The sequence below is a fragment of the Melanostigma gelatinosum genome (genome assembly GCF_949748355.1).
Source record: "Melanostigma gelatinosum genome assembly, chromosome: 2".
Taxonomy (NCBI): domain Eukaryota; kingdom Metazoa; phylum Chordata; class Actinopteri; order Perciformes; family Zoarcidae; genus Melanostigma; species Melanostigma gelatinosum.
In genome coordinates this window covers 26,284,086-26,299,447 of record NC_136635.1, presented here as the reverse complement: position 1 = coordinate 26,299,447, position 15,362 = coordinate 26,284,086, and the positions used below count along the sequence as shown (strand labels likewise).

The 15,362-nt window shown below is 42.6% G+C and overlaps 2 protein-coding genes across 4 annotated transcripts; both read left to right on the top strand.

Moving 5' to 3' along the window:
- Positions 1-3,598: 3,598 nt before the first annotated feature.
- On the top strand, positions 3,599-6,138 carry cnep1r1 (CTD nuclear envelope phosphatase 1 regulatory subunit 1). Its single transcript, XM_079283642.1, has 6 exons — positions 3,599-3,676; positions 4,162-4,233; positions 4,377-4,450; positions 5,309-5,418; positions 5,645-5,699; positions 5,798-6,138. Exons 1-6 carry the CDS (start codon positions 3,652-3,654, stop codon positions 5,837-5,839), a joined length of 378 nt encoding a protein of 125 aa, XP_079139768.1. The 5' UTR covers positions 3,599-3,651; the 3' UTR covers positions 5,840-6,138.
- A 208-nt stretch (positions 6,139-6,346) lies between these two features.
- heatr3 (HEAT repeat containing 3) lies at positions 6,347-15,327 on the top strand. 3 transcript variants are annotated; one of them, XM_079282474.1, is made up of 15 exons: positions 6,347-6,578; positions 6,811-6,983; positions 8,078-8,165; positions 8,533-8,633; positions 8,859-8,968; positions 9,750-9,890; positions 10,007-10,263; positions 11,422-11,512; positions 11,701-11,855; positions 12,100-12,182; positions 12,269-12,405; positions 12,663-12,751; positions 13,312-13,455; positions 13,526-13,702; positions 14,016-15,327. In XM_079282474.1, the coding sequence occupies exons 1-15, from the start codon at positions 6,438-6,440 to the stop codon at positions 14,127-14,129; spliced, it is 2,001 nt and encodes a 666-aa protein (XP_079138600.1). In that variant the 5' UTR covers positions 6,347-6,437; the 3' UTR covers positions 14,130-15,327. The 3 variants fall into 3 exon arrangements, with proteins under 3 accessions (XP_079138600.1, XP_079138599.1, XP_079138601.1); XM_079282473.1 differs by having other exon boundaries at positions 10,007-10,299; XM_079282475.1 differs by lacking the exons at positions 12,663-12,751; positions 14,016-15,327 and having other exon boundaries at positions 10,007-10,299; positions 13,526-13,654.
- Positions 15,328-15,362: the final 35 nt, after the last annotated feature.

The window sequence follows — 15,362 nt, the reverse complement described above, 5'->3', positions numbered from 1 at the left end:
TTTCATGTGTACAATCAGTGGAATTCTTACATTAAATGTGTTGTTAAGATGCTGAACTCAAACTTGTTCTCAGAAGTGCAATTAAACAAGACCACACAAACAAAAGAAAAAACATATGTATCTTCTCAAGATAGAGGAGCATCGCTGGACTAACAAGGAGACATGTAGACAGACACACAGGGAGACACATAGACAGACACAGGGAGACACATAGACAGACACACAGGGAGACACATAGACAGACACAGGGAGACACATAGACAGACACACAGGGAGACACATAGACAGACACAGGGAGACACATAGACAGACACAGGGAGACACATAGACAGACACAGGGAGACACATAGACAGACACAGGGAGACACATAGACATACACACAGGGAGACACATAGACAGACACAGGGTGACACATAGACAGACACACAGGGAGACACATAGACAGACACAGGGAGACACATAGACAGACACAGGGAGACACATAGACAGACACAGGGAGACACATAGACAGACACAGGGAGACACATAGACATACACAGGAAGACACATAGACAGACACACAGGGAGACACATAGACAGACACAGGGAGACACATAGACAGACACAGGGAGACACATAGACAGACACAGGGAGACACATAGACAGACACACAGGGAGACACATAGACAGACACACAGGGAGACACATAGACAGACACACAGGGAGACACATAGACAGACACAGGGAGACACATAGACAGACACAGGGAGACACATAGACAGACACACACGGAGACGATAGCACTAAGGGGACGATACAAAAAATGCAAAACAACGCAGTCAAAATAAGGATCACATCCTTATTGTAAGTATTGTTGTGTGTCTATCTATGTGTCTATCTGTATGCAGGAGACAGGGAGACACGTACCGTAGATAGACACACAGGGAGACACGTAGACAGACACACAGGGAGACACGTAGACAGACACACAGGGAGACACGTAGATAGAGACACACAGGGAGACACGTAGATAGAGACACACAGGGAGACACGTAGATAGAGACACACATGGAGACACAGATAGAGACACACATGGAGACACAGATAGAGACACGTAGATAGACCCACAGGAAACCCACGGAAAGGCTCGAGGAAATGCAGAGATGCAGAGATCAAAAGGGTCAGAGGACGAGAAAGGATCAGCTTCATCACTTAATGTCAGCTGGTGAAAGAGAGGCGCAATTGTAGATAACACCACTGGCAGGACACATGTTTGAGTCCCACAGTAGGACATGTGACCTTTCTAAACACAGAGAACTACTGGCCCATTCACTGTAACCTGCCTGAGGTTGGTCAAAATAAAGGTACTAAAACTGGAAAAATAGATCATTACAAACCAGTGTGACAGATGTGGAGAGTAATTTTAATCACAACTAGGTTTCAATAAATTTGTAATACATATACATATATAAATATATAAATAAGAGGATGGTTAACATTTTTGACTTTTTGTTTGTTTGAGCATCTTCTCTTTGAGCTCATTGTGTTTGAGAGGAAAGCATAGACCTCTAGTGGTGAAGTGACTCCTCACGCAGATTATTACGTCACTGAGTTCACAAAAAAGCAATGTAACTAATTATAAATGATACTATATCGAGGTTTATCGAATAGATTTTATTAGGTTACGGCCGTTTACCTCGGTCAAAACTGCTGTTCCAAAGGAACAATGAACACTTCAAATGGGACCGATTTACACAAACCTGGTGACCACAGATAGCAATCTGAATATATAAGGATTGTTTGTTCCAAATAACCACAGGATTTCTTGGAAAACACTGAACAAATAAATCGTCCTCTGCATAGTGTTTGAAAAAGTCTGCAAATAGATGACAAAGCAAAAGCTTCCCCGCTCCAGAGAGTCACCGCTCCGGTCTTTCAAGTCCTACAAACAATTTTCCCTTGAGTCTGATATGAAGAGGAAATTCATGTCCTTCCATTGCTGCCTTGTTCTCTGGAGACAGACTCTGTTTAGACCTTCCCAAAAGTGAGTCAAAGGGCATTTACAAACAACAGAAAAAGACAAATAAATAATACCATGTTGTCAACAGTGCATCACGCAACCTCTCCCAACAAACACATCCTCAATGATTGTCATATTAGCAAGTCATGTCAGGTGCGTCAAAACTTATTTTTTTGCGTCTGTTTGAGAAAGAAGTGAGGTGCCCAGACTCTGTAGCCTATAGCACTAAGGGGACAGTACTAAATATGCAAAACACAATCAAAATAAGAATCACATCCTTGCCAAATAAGACACGACACTTTGAGATAAACGTCTCACTTCTATGTCAAAATGCAACTCTTGGCCTTGAGCTCACCTCTTTTGGGAGAAGTGTGCAAACATGGAGGCAGTGAGAGGAAGAAGGAAGAGGATAAAGACGAGAGTGTGTTTTTGATTTTGCAAAAACCTGCAAAAAAAGCTCTATATATTTTTCTCTGAAGCCTTTCTGTTCTGCACTGTACTGGAACAATCTTTCATAGAAGCCTGTATGATAAAATAAAAAGGTATACAAAGTGCTTAGGATGGGTTGCTGTAAATGGAGAGGAAAAATGTATCTGTATGTGACAATTCAAGTTTAATAAAGGTGTTTTAATCAATACAGTGAGTGAGTAAGAAACTGTTTGTTGAATGTTTTGAAAGAAGTCTGTTCCAGACTTGCAAACAAAGAGCAAAGCAGAAAATATGGTTGTACTTTTGGTGCGCGGACACACTTTTCGTCAACAAAATGATGTCTGTAAGAGATTCTTCCCAGATCAAGTGAGTGGTAAATATATATTGTGAATATACTGCCACCATGTGTTCACTGAATATACCACAGTTTGTGCTGAAATTAGGCTTCATATCATGAGGGATGGAAAGAGTACTAGAATATTGTACTCAAGTGAAAGTACTTTTACTTTAATTAAATGTTACTCAAGCTTAAAAAATAAATACAGCAAAAATGAATACGGCTTATTTTTTTTCCTCCATTGCAGGTTTTAACGGTTTCAACAACGACATCAGAAAACACAAAGAACAGTAGAATTACAGTACAGTAATACAATATGTTGCTGTAAACTAATTGAAACAAAAATAATTACAGTAAAATTACAATGTTATGGTACAAAAACAATAGTATGGTAAGGGACGGTGGATGGTTTTGGATCCTGCCTTATTGCCAAATCACCTCTTCCACATCACCAAGTGATCCTTGGTCCCTCTCTTTTTTCTTGTTCTCATCCTTGCATTTTCTCCAGTGTAGAGTAAAATCTCATGTAATTTGACATAGACATAGACAGGGTCATCTTGAACAGGAATTATCCATTGCACATTTCTTATAAACTGTTGAATTTGTTTTAATGGCAGGTCAAAGATCATTATTTTATGGTTCTTTAACTTTGGAGCTACCTTTATTAATAATTAAAACAGTACAGTAGAATGATGTTATGTGATATAATGTGGAATATACTGTCGTTGTTTACTTGTTTTATCAAATGGGAGAATTTCTTGCAGAATTCTGAACTACGGGTCGCTCTTCGTTATTTTTGGCCGCCCCGAGCACCCGTACCGTAAAACGCACGGCTCCACTTGACGGCAGTCGCCCATCAGCAGGCTGCTGGGACGAGGCTCAGATATGAACTCCCTGGAACAGGCCGAAGGTAAGCAAGACATACAATACATTACCACATGTTTTAGCCTCGTAGCTATAATCACCAGAACAATTACAAACAAAGGTCTTGAGAGGAGATTACAAAGTTAGCTGAAACGTTGAATTAGCGGGCTAGTCTTCTGACGACACTTAGCATGTTTGCTAGCTCAGCACACAGCAGTTGTTCATACGGTTGTACGTGTATTAGCTAACACATACTATTCCGCTATTAAGTTATGTTCTTAAACGATCGCAGTCGTTTAGCGGACATAACCGGCATATTCAGTCACGTTTTGCTCTCCTCGTCGCTTCAGTTTAACGTTACATATTTACAGTAACGTTAACTACTTACAGAGTGACATATACTGACATCAGTAATGTTACAATTTTGTATGAATCCCACGACTGGAAAGATGGTGTTGTTAGGTCATACAAACATACTGTTAAGTCCAAATACAGTGTTTGATTGTGCCCATTTTTTTTTGTTTGTTTCAGACCTGAAGGCCTTTGAGAGAAGATTGACAGAGTATGTCTCCTGTTTGCAACCTGCAACAGGCAGGTGGAGAAGTAAGTCCCTGTTACTGGTGGTTAAATATAGAAGTTGGTGCAAGCCTGATCACTGACTTGTGTCACCAACAGTGTTGTAATGATTTTGGTAAATCATGATTCATGTTATTAACCTGGGTGTCATTCCCCTTTTCTTGTTTCAGTGATTCTGATAGTGGTGTCTGTTTGTACGGCTACTGGGGCTTGGAACTGGTTAATAGACCCGGACACACAGAAGGTAAGTATTAGTGGACAAACATGTCGAGGTGTGTCAATTTTTGACTTTAAGGGAAACTATCACAAATCGACCACTACAATGACAATATAGCCAACAGCTATAAACATAATTATTGTAATTTTTTGTATGGAATATTACAACTTGAATACAAGGGGTAAGCTGTGAATTATATCCCAGCGAAACCAATCCAGGTTTCAGCTGAAATTAATTGCGAAATTAAATGCCCAATGAAAGCATCCAATAAATTGTTTTTCTTGCACGACCATATCAGAATTAACTGTCCCTCACTGTATCGGTCTGTACTTTGTATTCCCGCTCATTGAACAGCAACACCTGATGTGTAGCCTTCGTCTTTGAGCTTTGAGTGCTCATATCGCCACCATAAATGAAACTGAATGCAGAGGCAATATTTTATGCTAGTCCTTTACCCCGTTAGAATGACAGGATTCATGTTGAAAAAACATGTGAAGTGACCCTTTAAAGACAGACAGGACTGTGGAAATAGGTAGAGTGAAGACTTGGTTTAAGGCTCAGACTATTTCACTTTCAACATTGTTTGCCAGAAAGTCACTGCTGCAATCCTGGAAATCTTAAAAGGTTCCTACATTGGAAATGTAGCTAAGGGAGCAAGGGAATGTGTTCCTCCTGCAGAAACTAAGGTACACTTTGTCAACTAGTTAGGAAAGCTTTTTCCAAATGTAGCAACCTTTCAATGACTTAAAGGTAACTTAATCCGTTAACTTTGATTTCCTAAACTGACTATAATATAAATAAGTCAGTAATATAATAATCTGTAAAAGTGAAAGTTGTGTTATTGTCTTTGATAATTAACGTTGATTTGGTCCTCTTGTTCTGCAGGTCTCTTTCTTTTCATCTCTGTGGAATCATCCCTTCTTCACCATCAGCTGTATCACTCTTATAGCGCTCTTCTTTGCTGGGATACACAAACGAGTTGTGGCACCATCAATGTATCCTTACGTCTGTTACAGTTCGTATAAAGTAGCATGTTTTAAAAATATATATATATATAATTCCAGCATCTGCTTCGTCAACACGCATCCAATCTCAGCCATGGACGGAAAATCGTAGAGCATGCAGGAAATGTTTGGCTGATTGCACTTCTATAAAAAAAATTCATCATTGTTCATGTTTTTTTGGCTGACAAGTTGAGCTCTTTGACATTTGCGCCTTCAGTATTGCTGCCCGCTGTCGAACAGTTTTAGCAGAATACAACATGTCCTGTGACGACGTGAGTTAACAAATCTCTTTCATGTTGTGATTTGTAATCTGCATCCGACAACTTGTATTTTTGTGAAGATTATTTTTGTTATTTCTGTCTTCTTACAGACGGGGAAACTTATTCTCAAGCCTCGACCGAACATCCAGTAACCACACGCTTGAGTGGGGCGGTCGGATGTACCTGTGTCTTTGCTGATAGCCACTGATCACTCTCGAGTCCTTTGGCTGGTCCGATCAGCACCGAGGCAGACGTCATCATAGTGGAAATGCATTTGGGAGAAAGAAGAAATTAACTAAGAGTCTTTTAATTGTGTCACTGTGCTGATGTCATGATTGAAGACGAGAGCTCAGATGTGTTTATTTCTGTTTCTGATGTTGAGCATGTATTTTAACAAAATGTTTCTATTTTTTAAAATAATTTACCTAATAAATACATGAGTTGTAAAAACTGTCATTGTTTTGTCTCATTACACTGAAAGTATCTGTCTGGTTTATTTGCTGTATGTTATCAACGATTAATATCGTTTTACGTTCGCGTTGTTGCGTCCCCATGATTTTGCGACAGCTTCTCTCCTTTCTGTTATCAACGACAGCTTTACGGCAGGGAACACTTCCACATGGCCTCCAACCAGGCTGGAGCTTAAATGTGTGTGTGTGGTGCGTTTTCGATCGCCACGTCTTGAGTGTACAAGTTGGAGAAAAGAAATCACGTTGCATGCGCAGTTTGCACTTTAAATAAGGACTGAAAATGGGTAAAAGTAAAACCACTAAGTTTAAACGTCCGCAGTTCAACGCGGTTGGATTGCCGGCGAATGCTGTGAATGAAGTGGACGCCGAGGAAGAAGACCACGGGGATGATTGCTGTCCAGCTGCGGAGTTGCTGGAGAAAGTAGGATCATTATTATTCAGTTAAAATCAATATCTGTGGTTGAGTTATGTTGTATCATTGCATGGTCGTTAGGCATGTACACGTTTCAATGAAAAACAACTTTTTCAGTCCAAATTAACTTGTGTTTAACTTGTTTTTTACACTTTTCATTCACGTGAGCTGGATATAGTTAACGCATCATAATTCAGTCAGTTCATGTCGTTGGTGTCATGTTCTGTATGTGTGTCCATAGTTGCAGAGTCCCAGTGCCGATGTGCGAGAGTTTGCATGTGCCAGCATTTCTCGGGTGGTGCAGCAGAGTCAGACCATCCCGGTGTTCCTCCAGAGGGACGCTGTCCGGCGCCTCGGACCCATGCTGCTGGACAACAGCCTGGCTGTCAGGGAGACCTCCGCTGGGGCGCTCAGGTGAGTCTGTGGTGTGGTCTGGTCTGTTACCAACAAAACCAGGTCTAGTCGTTTTGGGAAACAGGGCCCACTAATAATGTGGCTACTCCATACAGCTCCTGCAAGGGACTTAATTTGTGACGAAAGCACAAGAGAGAGGGGGGGGTCATCATAACATATTTTAGTTAGATAAAAGTTCTTCACTATTTCCCTCTCCAGCAGTCTAAACTATGAAACTGCGCCATCAGCCCGTTCTCACTGTGCTGTGGCGGCAAATTGGTATTGCAGCTCATTTCGTCCTGCCTCCTGGCAGTTTATGAGGGTTCGATTCCACGCGCACAGAGGCGACATTAAGAAATAAAAGGAACAAAAAAAACAATCTGATGGCTCGTGTTTGAAGCACACAAAACAACTAGCCAGAGAACACAAGTAGTCACTCACTGAGACAAGGTCCACTCGGAGTCCTGAAATACAGCTGGACTAGTTTGTAGTATTGGTAGGTTTTAGTCCAGCTGCCACCCTGGAGCTACTGAGTGAACAAAATTATGCAAATGATGCTGTCTGCAGGGCCTATATTATATGCATATGAATACTTTCAAATATTTTGTCATGTCACTTCTGCAGCTGGCACCATGCTACAATAATACGTCTGGCTGTAAGAAGAAAGTGCCGTTTGTTTTTTGTGATTTGAGGACTCGTATTATTACTTTCTTATGACATGTTAGATACAATTATACACTTATTAATGTGTGAGTCTGATCACATTTACATGTTACATTTGTTTCACGCTCAAATAACCAACACTAAACTAACTCCAAAAAAGCAAACAAAGCCAGTCGTCATCAGTGGTGAAGACATTTGACAGCAGTTAGTCGTCATCTCTTCACAGTCGATACTTATTTAGTATCAGAATACGACCGTGACACACATTCTGACTGTCGCCCTCCAGTAAACCTGGACTTGGGGGTTCACGTACTGGATATCAGAATGAGACAGTCGCTCACAGCACACCCACCAGACTCGCCCCTCTCTCTCACACAAACACAAACAGCATCTCCGGCGGCGAATCTCCTCCCGACTGTACGATGAGTGTGCGTCTCTCTCTCCCCCGACAGGAATCTGAGTGCATGTGGCGGTCAGGAGGTGTGCGAGGACATGGTGAAGCACGACGTCATGACTCCTCTGACAGCGCTGCTTAGAGAGGTGAGACTCGGCCGCTGCTTTTAGCTCACCCCATCACTTCAGTTCCTCCTCATCAGCAGCTGTTACGGCATGCGACCATATCCTCAGCAATTAGCTTTTAATTCCAGAGCACAGACGTTCAGACGTTCTCCGTTAGTGACAATCTCTGCACTAACACTCGGAACACATTGCCTTCTGGCATCAGATTCAAGCTCACTGTTGAACTGTGTGACGTCAATAAATTCCTTGAAACAAACTGAATTCATTTAAAATGTGATCCTCCACTTTTTAAGCAAAATTTTCATGATGCAGAGTCGACACATTTTCGGCTGGCTGATGGGCAAAGTTAGTACCTGTTTCACTCGTGGCTGTGTTGTTTTCCTTTCAGAGCTGTGTTGCTTTTGAGAGCGCCGCTGTGGCGACGAAAGACCAGAAAAACGCAGTGGAGGATGTAGCCAACGAGGCTGTGAACCTATTGTGGAACCTGTGGTAAGCCAAGAGGTTGTGTAAGCTGGTTGAGAGGTTGTGCAAGCTGGTTGAGAGGTTGCGTCGTCGTTTTATACTTCACCCCAGTTCGATTGTCTTCGCTCGTCCAGAAAACGTTATTTATCTTGCAGTTTGACACTGTAAGTGCCATTTCCGGTCATGCAATGATGCTGGATGATGTCCTTCTGTGTGCCTCTGTCTGACTGCCATGTTGCGTTGTCCTTTCAGTGAGAGCAGCAGTCAGTCGCTGTCTGTGTTCAACAAGGCGGGTCTTCTGGATTTGGTGGTCCAGTGTTTGGAGAGACACCCGCACAACGTGGAACTGGCCATATCTGCTGGTAGGGCTTGTTAATATGCTGTTCATTTGTAGTCATAATTGATTAATAAAGGTGGGCGTGTGCGCATCTTGATCACGACGAACCTCAGTTTCTTTCCAAATATCAGAACAGGACATACACTTTTCCATTACTGCAGGCACATGTCCTGTGAATGTACCTCCAAGCACCGTTAAAGGAATATATCTATGCTTATGAAACACAAAATATGTCAACACACAACGCTAAGCTATGTTATAAACGTGGCTGCTGAAGAACAGGCGCTCCACTTCTGAAGCGTCTCCGGTCAGCCGGATGCTGTGTACATTCGGCATAACCGGCTTCTGGCTCGAGCTTAAGATTTAACCGGCATAACAGTGGTACCGTCCTTTTCATTTCACTCGGTGAGTGTATTTCCCACCACAGGCTGAAGAATTAACAAAAAAAAACGGATGCAATATTTTTTAAATCTTTTTTTAGTAAATTGCAAAGTCTAAACTCATGGCCACATGTTGCATGTGATATTATTGTGAATATTCAGAGACGTTATGTGTGATGTGGCAAACCTATTTGTTGTGATGAGAATGTGTAAATGGAGTTTCTACTCCTCCCAGCTCCGAAATGACTTGCAACTTGGGAACTGGTCATTCAAATTACACACATTACAAATGTCCTATAATAGTTATTACTGCCCTTTCAAACAGGGCTTTCAGAAATCTTAATATTATTTTAATAACGAAAGGCCAAAACTCTAACTTTTGGGGTTTCTCAGGTGGGTAAGTCTCTCCTCTTTGTGTTCGGGCAGCCCACTGTTTGCACACTGTGACTGAGGATAACCCAGAGCTGCTCTGTAGCTTGAACGCTGCGGTGCTCGGAGTCCTGGAGAGCGTGTTGCTGACATCTCAGCCAGACATGGCACACACTCTCCTCAGGACACTGGCTGCAGGTACAGTTTGTCTTTTTCATTTTTTTTTTTTTTAAATGCATTGTTCAGAACTCTCACTTATTACCATGACACAGGTTGAAAGTGACATGAAAAACTCTGCCCGCTGTGTCGCTCAGGGACACTGTGGAACATGAAGGGCAGTTTGCCGGCTGCCCGTCAGGCCCAGACCCTCAACGCCGTGGTGGCCACCTTGTCCCAGTGCCTGGATCTGGACCTGGGTACACTGATACCTGAGCTCAGACAAGCAGAAGAGGTTCGTCACAGAAATGCACCACCTGCGGCACACTCGGAGGACCAGGCTGCGGGAGAGCTCGCTGTGGCGGAGATGGACGAGGAGGAGGAAGCACCGAAACGCAACAGGAAAGGAAAAGATGTGAGGGTTGAGAACGACTTCTCTGACTTTTTGCCTGTAAGTGGTGTCTGTCATTAAGCGCTCTATATGTTGCTGTTCCTCTTTACGCACACGTCGGGCTGTGAGCCCCTCTGTTCCTACAAGTTGAGCACAGTAAATCACATCCGCCAGAGAGATTATATGAACCCTGTGTCACTTTCACCCAGTGCCATATAATCCCATTATATTCTAGGGAAGTCAGACGTCTCTACTGGGCAACTCGCTCCAAAACAATCCAGACAGGATGAGAGGAAGAATGTGTTTTTTATTTTGGGGTAAACAGTTGCTTTTAGAGTCAACGTTTAGCAGCATTCTGAAGACCATCTCTTACACGTGGTGTATATAGAGTCCAGATCTTTTCAAGGACAAAATTAGGCCACTTTAGAAAAGGAAATGAAATTCACTGTCTCCCCAGTTAACTTGTAACAACGATAGAAATTGTGATGAATTACGTAATTGACGTGATTTATTGCCGAGGCTCTTGCAGATAAGAAGTTTACCCTCGGCTGTAACGTTGTCAACTTTAGGATGCGACGTGTATGGCAGTTCGTGTGTATGCCGAAAAAGCGATCCAGCTTTGTATTTTGTAGGAGTTAATGCGAGGTGAAAAGCCGGCGTGTGAGTCATCCTGGAGTGAGAGCCAGACTGACTGAGCAGACAAACTGTCGGGTTCGGGGGGGAGACGATTGGGGACACTCGGCGAGGTTCAGCTGGGGACCAGCTTCTGGCTTCCAGCACGCTGACGATCCCCAGACCTGACCTCGGCGAGACAGAGCTGTCCCTCTCATCTCAGTCACAACCACATTCCCAAAATCCCCTGTTATATCGTAGGTTACGCAACATGGGTTACCTCGATCTAAGCTGTTGGTTTTTTTCTAGTTAAGCAGTGTAAGAAGACAATTATGGGAAGTAATTATCTGTCACAAGCAGCTAAACGAACCCAAGCTGAATAGATAAGTTCTGCTTTAGTGACGACCTCGGAGCAGGTTTCACTTGCAGTTCACAAAGTACACGCGAGTACGTCCGTAGAAATGCATCTCTTCATTGTGTCATGCGGCTGAACTCGGACGTATGATTACCGTGCTAACAGTCATCGTTTTGGGAGGATGTTGACTCGCATGGCTGCTTGTTTTTGTCCAGAGGGACCAGGAGGAGCTGAAGGAGGCAACGGCCTTGCTGACAGCCCAGCAGACGTCCTTAGAGATCATCGTCAACATGTGCTGCTCTGACGGTGAGTGCTGTGGACATGGACGGCAGTGCTGACCCCGGGCACTCTTCATCATCATTTCATGTTGCACTGTGTGCGCACATCAGAAAGGCTATTCTATTATAGTGCATAGAAATGCCTTTTGGCACCCTGCATTGGTGGCATTTGTTTGCTTTCCTGGATCAATTCGATGTATGTGTGCCTTTTTAAAGACCCTTCTGATGACGAGTGGGAGGAGGAGTCGAGCAGTGATGAAAGCGACATGGGTCCGGACGGCCTTTGTGATGGAGTGTCCAATCTTATGTCTCCACTGTGTTTGTCAGCTGAGGTGCACGAGGCCTTGATCAACCACAGCATCCCAGAAAAGGCAAATACCTTTCTGCTTCCTCATTAACGCCTCACATTGGCCAATCAATAGCTATGAGAATGGAGGAGTTCATCACAGTGTCAGAGTGTTTTGACAAGCTCTACCTATGCGATGAACCTCACCCATCTTCTACCTGAGGCTGAACAGGTTACCTACCTGTGCAGTTTAAGAGAGACCTTTTGTGAAACCACACTATGTAGTTTATCAATGATTGTAGTAATATCTTTCTTTTTCTTGATTCAAGGTCCTTAAAAAGACAGAGTTCCCCAGAAAAGAAGCTATGGATGTGTGCCAACAGATTCCCTCCTGGAGATGCCTGATAAAAAAGTAATCCTCTCACTTCTCATCCTTTCTTTAACATAACTGTCGGATCAAAATTTTTGACAAATGGCATCTTTTCTTCTTTTCTTAAGGATACAGCGGGTGCAGTCCCGGGCGCTGACGTGCCTCCATAGCATCCTCTCCACCATGGACGCCGAGTCTCTGGGAGGAGCGGCAGCCCTGCAGGCAGCAGCACAGCACCTTTCCACGCTGGTTTTTGGTGCAGCAGGTCTCATATTGATCACTTATAATACAGCACATAAGACACATTTGAAACACATGCGTATCGGTCAGAAATACAAATTCCGATAACTTTTGATTCAAGATTTAGAGACAAAATTGTGAAAAGTGGAAAACCCCAATATAATCACAGTAGACGAATGAATGTGTATTCCTAGTGTGATCAGATGCAGCAGTATAGAGTTGCAACATTGAAGCATGTAATGCATCTGTTGAGTACGGTCTACTTACTTTCTCATGTTTCAGAGATACCCAAAGACGAGGAGTTCCTGGAGGCCGTCATAAGCGCCATGCGGTCTCTTTTACAGATGATTGCCTCCAAAAATATCCCGCGGGTACAGAGTGCTCCGCAGCGTCAGCGGTTCTTTTAGTCATTTTAAACATTTGCACTCATGGCTCGTTTTAAAAGGTTACTCCATCAATTTGGTATTGCACTTCTGCAAAGTTGACAAAAAAAATAAAGAATGAATGGACAACATCTTTGTGGCAGATTTTAGTCCCTTGTATCATCTCCTCGAAAAAAAAACAGCTGGGTCCTACATTTCCCACAATGCAACGCTACAGCCCGGTCAATGTGCACACCTTTTGAACACCACACCTGTAGTTTGTGATGCCACCCAGGCTGAGATGACCCTGATGACATCACCAGGGGTTCCTCTCTTTTTAGACTTTAGAAAGCCAGAAGTTATACGAGGCTTTTTACAGGCTTCAGAGTAGTACTCCCCATGGCAAGAAAACTGAGCTTGTGTAGAGTGAATGGAGGGCCCCTTTGACTTATGTCAATGTTTGTTGACAGCGTTGACTGAATATATACAGAGGCAAGCTTGACTTTGTTCCCACTGCCAGTTGGCACTAAACCCTGTTGACCACGTATGGTTGGTTTTGTATTTGTTAGTGTATGACCCCCCAGCAGCTGATGAGTCTGAGCGAAGCTGCCACCCGCTGCGATGTTGTCAGTGTGAGAGTCAACGCCGTCGCCATTTTGGGCATCACTGGCAGCACATTAGCCAAAGAGAAGGGCACTGCTGAAACTATTCAGGTACAATCTTTCTCTCCGTTTCTTCTCTTGGGAAAATGTGTTCCTCCTCTAAGAAACTCTGCTCCCACAGATGATTGGAAACGCCTTACTTCAAGTTGCCACAAAGGACGCCAACCTGGTTGTGAACGGAGAAGCCCTGGACGCCTTGTTTGACGTTTTTGCAGATGGAGACGAGGCGGAGACTGCTTCCAAAAACATCCAGTTACTACCAGCACTGAAGGCACTTCAGCCTGTATTCAAGGCCAAGGTACCAGAGACTCATTTATTTTTACTGAACCACCGGTTCTTATCGATTTTTCACAATTCCTAAAAGCGTTTTCATGAGGATTAACCCAACCCACTCCCACTGCCAAACAGTTGAGTTTCTCAGTCTTGTATCGCCCACAATGGCTTTATGGATATTAATAAACCACAATACTTAAGTGCATGTGTCCCCTTGTTTTATGAAAATGTATGAGATTTTCAAAATAATGTTTTGATCCTGCAAATTTCCCCCGCTTTGGGACTAATAAAGGATTATCTTGTCTTATCTGATCTTATAATCGTTTATTTTCTTCTAGATTCGTAAAGAAGGAAGAGGCAAGTACAACCCCCAGCAGCTGTGCGTGCTAGACAACATCAAAGTCAACCTGAGAAGATTCATCGGTTATCTGGAGAAGGTGGTGAAAAAATAACGATGAGGCATCTGTAGGAATGGATTAGGAACCTGTTTGGACAGATATGCCAACAGGAGCATAGAACGAAACAGAATGTGGTTGTGAAACCATCGAGTATTTATTTCATGTTGATAGTATGCCATTTGTTTTTGCTCGGTTTCAATGTTTATATTCTCTAAATAATGATTTACTGTTGTACTTGTTGATGTGACATTTTATTTTGTTGAGAAAGATGTGTAGAAAATCAGAGATGAGTTGGTATTCACTGCAAGTTACAGTCAAGTCTTTTTTTATTTTTGCTCACTTAGTTAATTATGCTTCATTTCAACCAAAATGGTTGTCAGACTTGAATTGGCATGAGTTCATGGACCTCAGTAACATTTTTAATCAGGTGTGGAGAGCAGACACCAGGTTTTGATAGATGTGCCCATGATTTTGTTGCATGGTTGAATTGGCCAAACATTGATGTTTGCAGTTCTACTTCAAGGCCGAGCTATTCTACATTACAGGCCCCGTAAATGGAAGGATCGTAGTATCAGTGACATCATTTAAAAAAAGGTTTTGAAGTTATTAATATTGGCTTGCTTAAAGAGAAACAATACAATTTACTGTAATTTCAGTAACATACTAAGCTGAAAGGGGTCGGCATGTTCACTGCCAAGGTTGTGATGCTATTAAAATCTATTAGGACAGACATTAGCCTTCAGAAATACGCAGATATTCTCTACCTCTACCACGCTGAGGTCCCTCCACTTCCCATCTCTTGGCATTAAGTGCACACTCAGCCAGGCAGCAATCTTCTGCATGGAGTGGTGACTTTTGTGGTGGTATTTTTGTGACTTCCGCCGTCTGCAAGTTACTAAGACAGTCTTTCTACTGAAAGCATTCTTGTCCTAAAATATATATGTAAATCCAGGATCCATAGTTTATCTCTCTTTGAGTAGCTGACAAAGTTAACTCATTGCCTTTCATTGATGCCGTAAATGGTAAATATTGAATGACTTGCATCCACAAATGCTATTCAATCAAAAATGAAAACATCAAAATGAACTCTGTGAGAGTTCTTACGTTTTAAGAGCCAGGCACAGCTTCTCTGGGTTCCCACAACCTTTCAGGGAAATGTTGGTAAAATTGCATGTAATTAACAACAATTTCAAGATCAATCTGAGGGAGGTTATGTCATCAGGCTGTGAATAAAGGCCTTTTTTGAAATAAATACTGGTTTCTTCAGCATTTCCTTGAGTGTTTGTA

What these genes read in the sequence shown, in the direction of transcription:
- cnep1r1 (XM_079283642.1), top strand. Translation starts at nt 3,652, where the DNA reads ATGAACTCCCTGGAACAGGCCGAAG. An exon ending in TGCAACAGGCAGGTGGAGAA is followed by an intron (nt 4,234 to 4,376) that starts GTAAGTCCCTGT and finishes TTCTTGTTTCAG; the next exon opens with TGATTCTGATAGTGGTGTCT. An exon ending in ACAACATGTCCTGTGACGAC is followed by an intron (nt 5,700 to 5,797) that starts GTGAGTTAACAA and finishes GTCTTCTTACAG; the next exon opens with ACGGGGAAACTTATTCTCAA.
- heatr3 (XM_079282473.1), top strand. Translation starts at nt 6,438, where the DNA reads ATGGGTAAAAGTAAAACCACTAAGTTTAAACGTCCGCAGTTCAACGCG. An exon ending in CCTCAGGACACTGGCTGCAG is followed by an intron (nt 9,891 to 10,006) that starts GTACAGTTTGTC and finishes TGTGTCGCTCAG; the next exon opens with GGACACTGTGGAACATGAAG. An exon ending in AGCCTGTATTCAAGGCCAAG is followed by an intron (nt 13,703 to 14,015) that starts GTACCAGAGACT and finishes ATTTTCTTCTAG; the next exon opens with ATTCGTAAAGAAGGAAGAGG.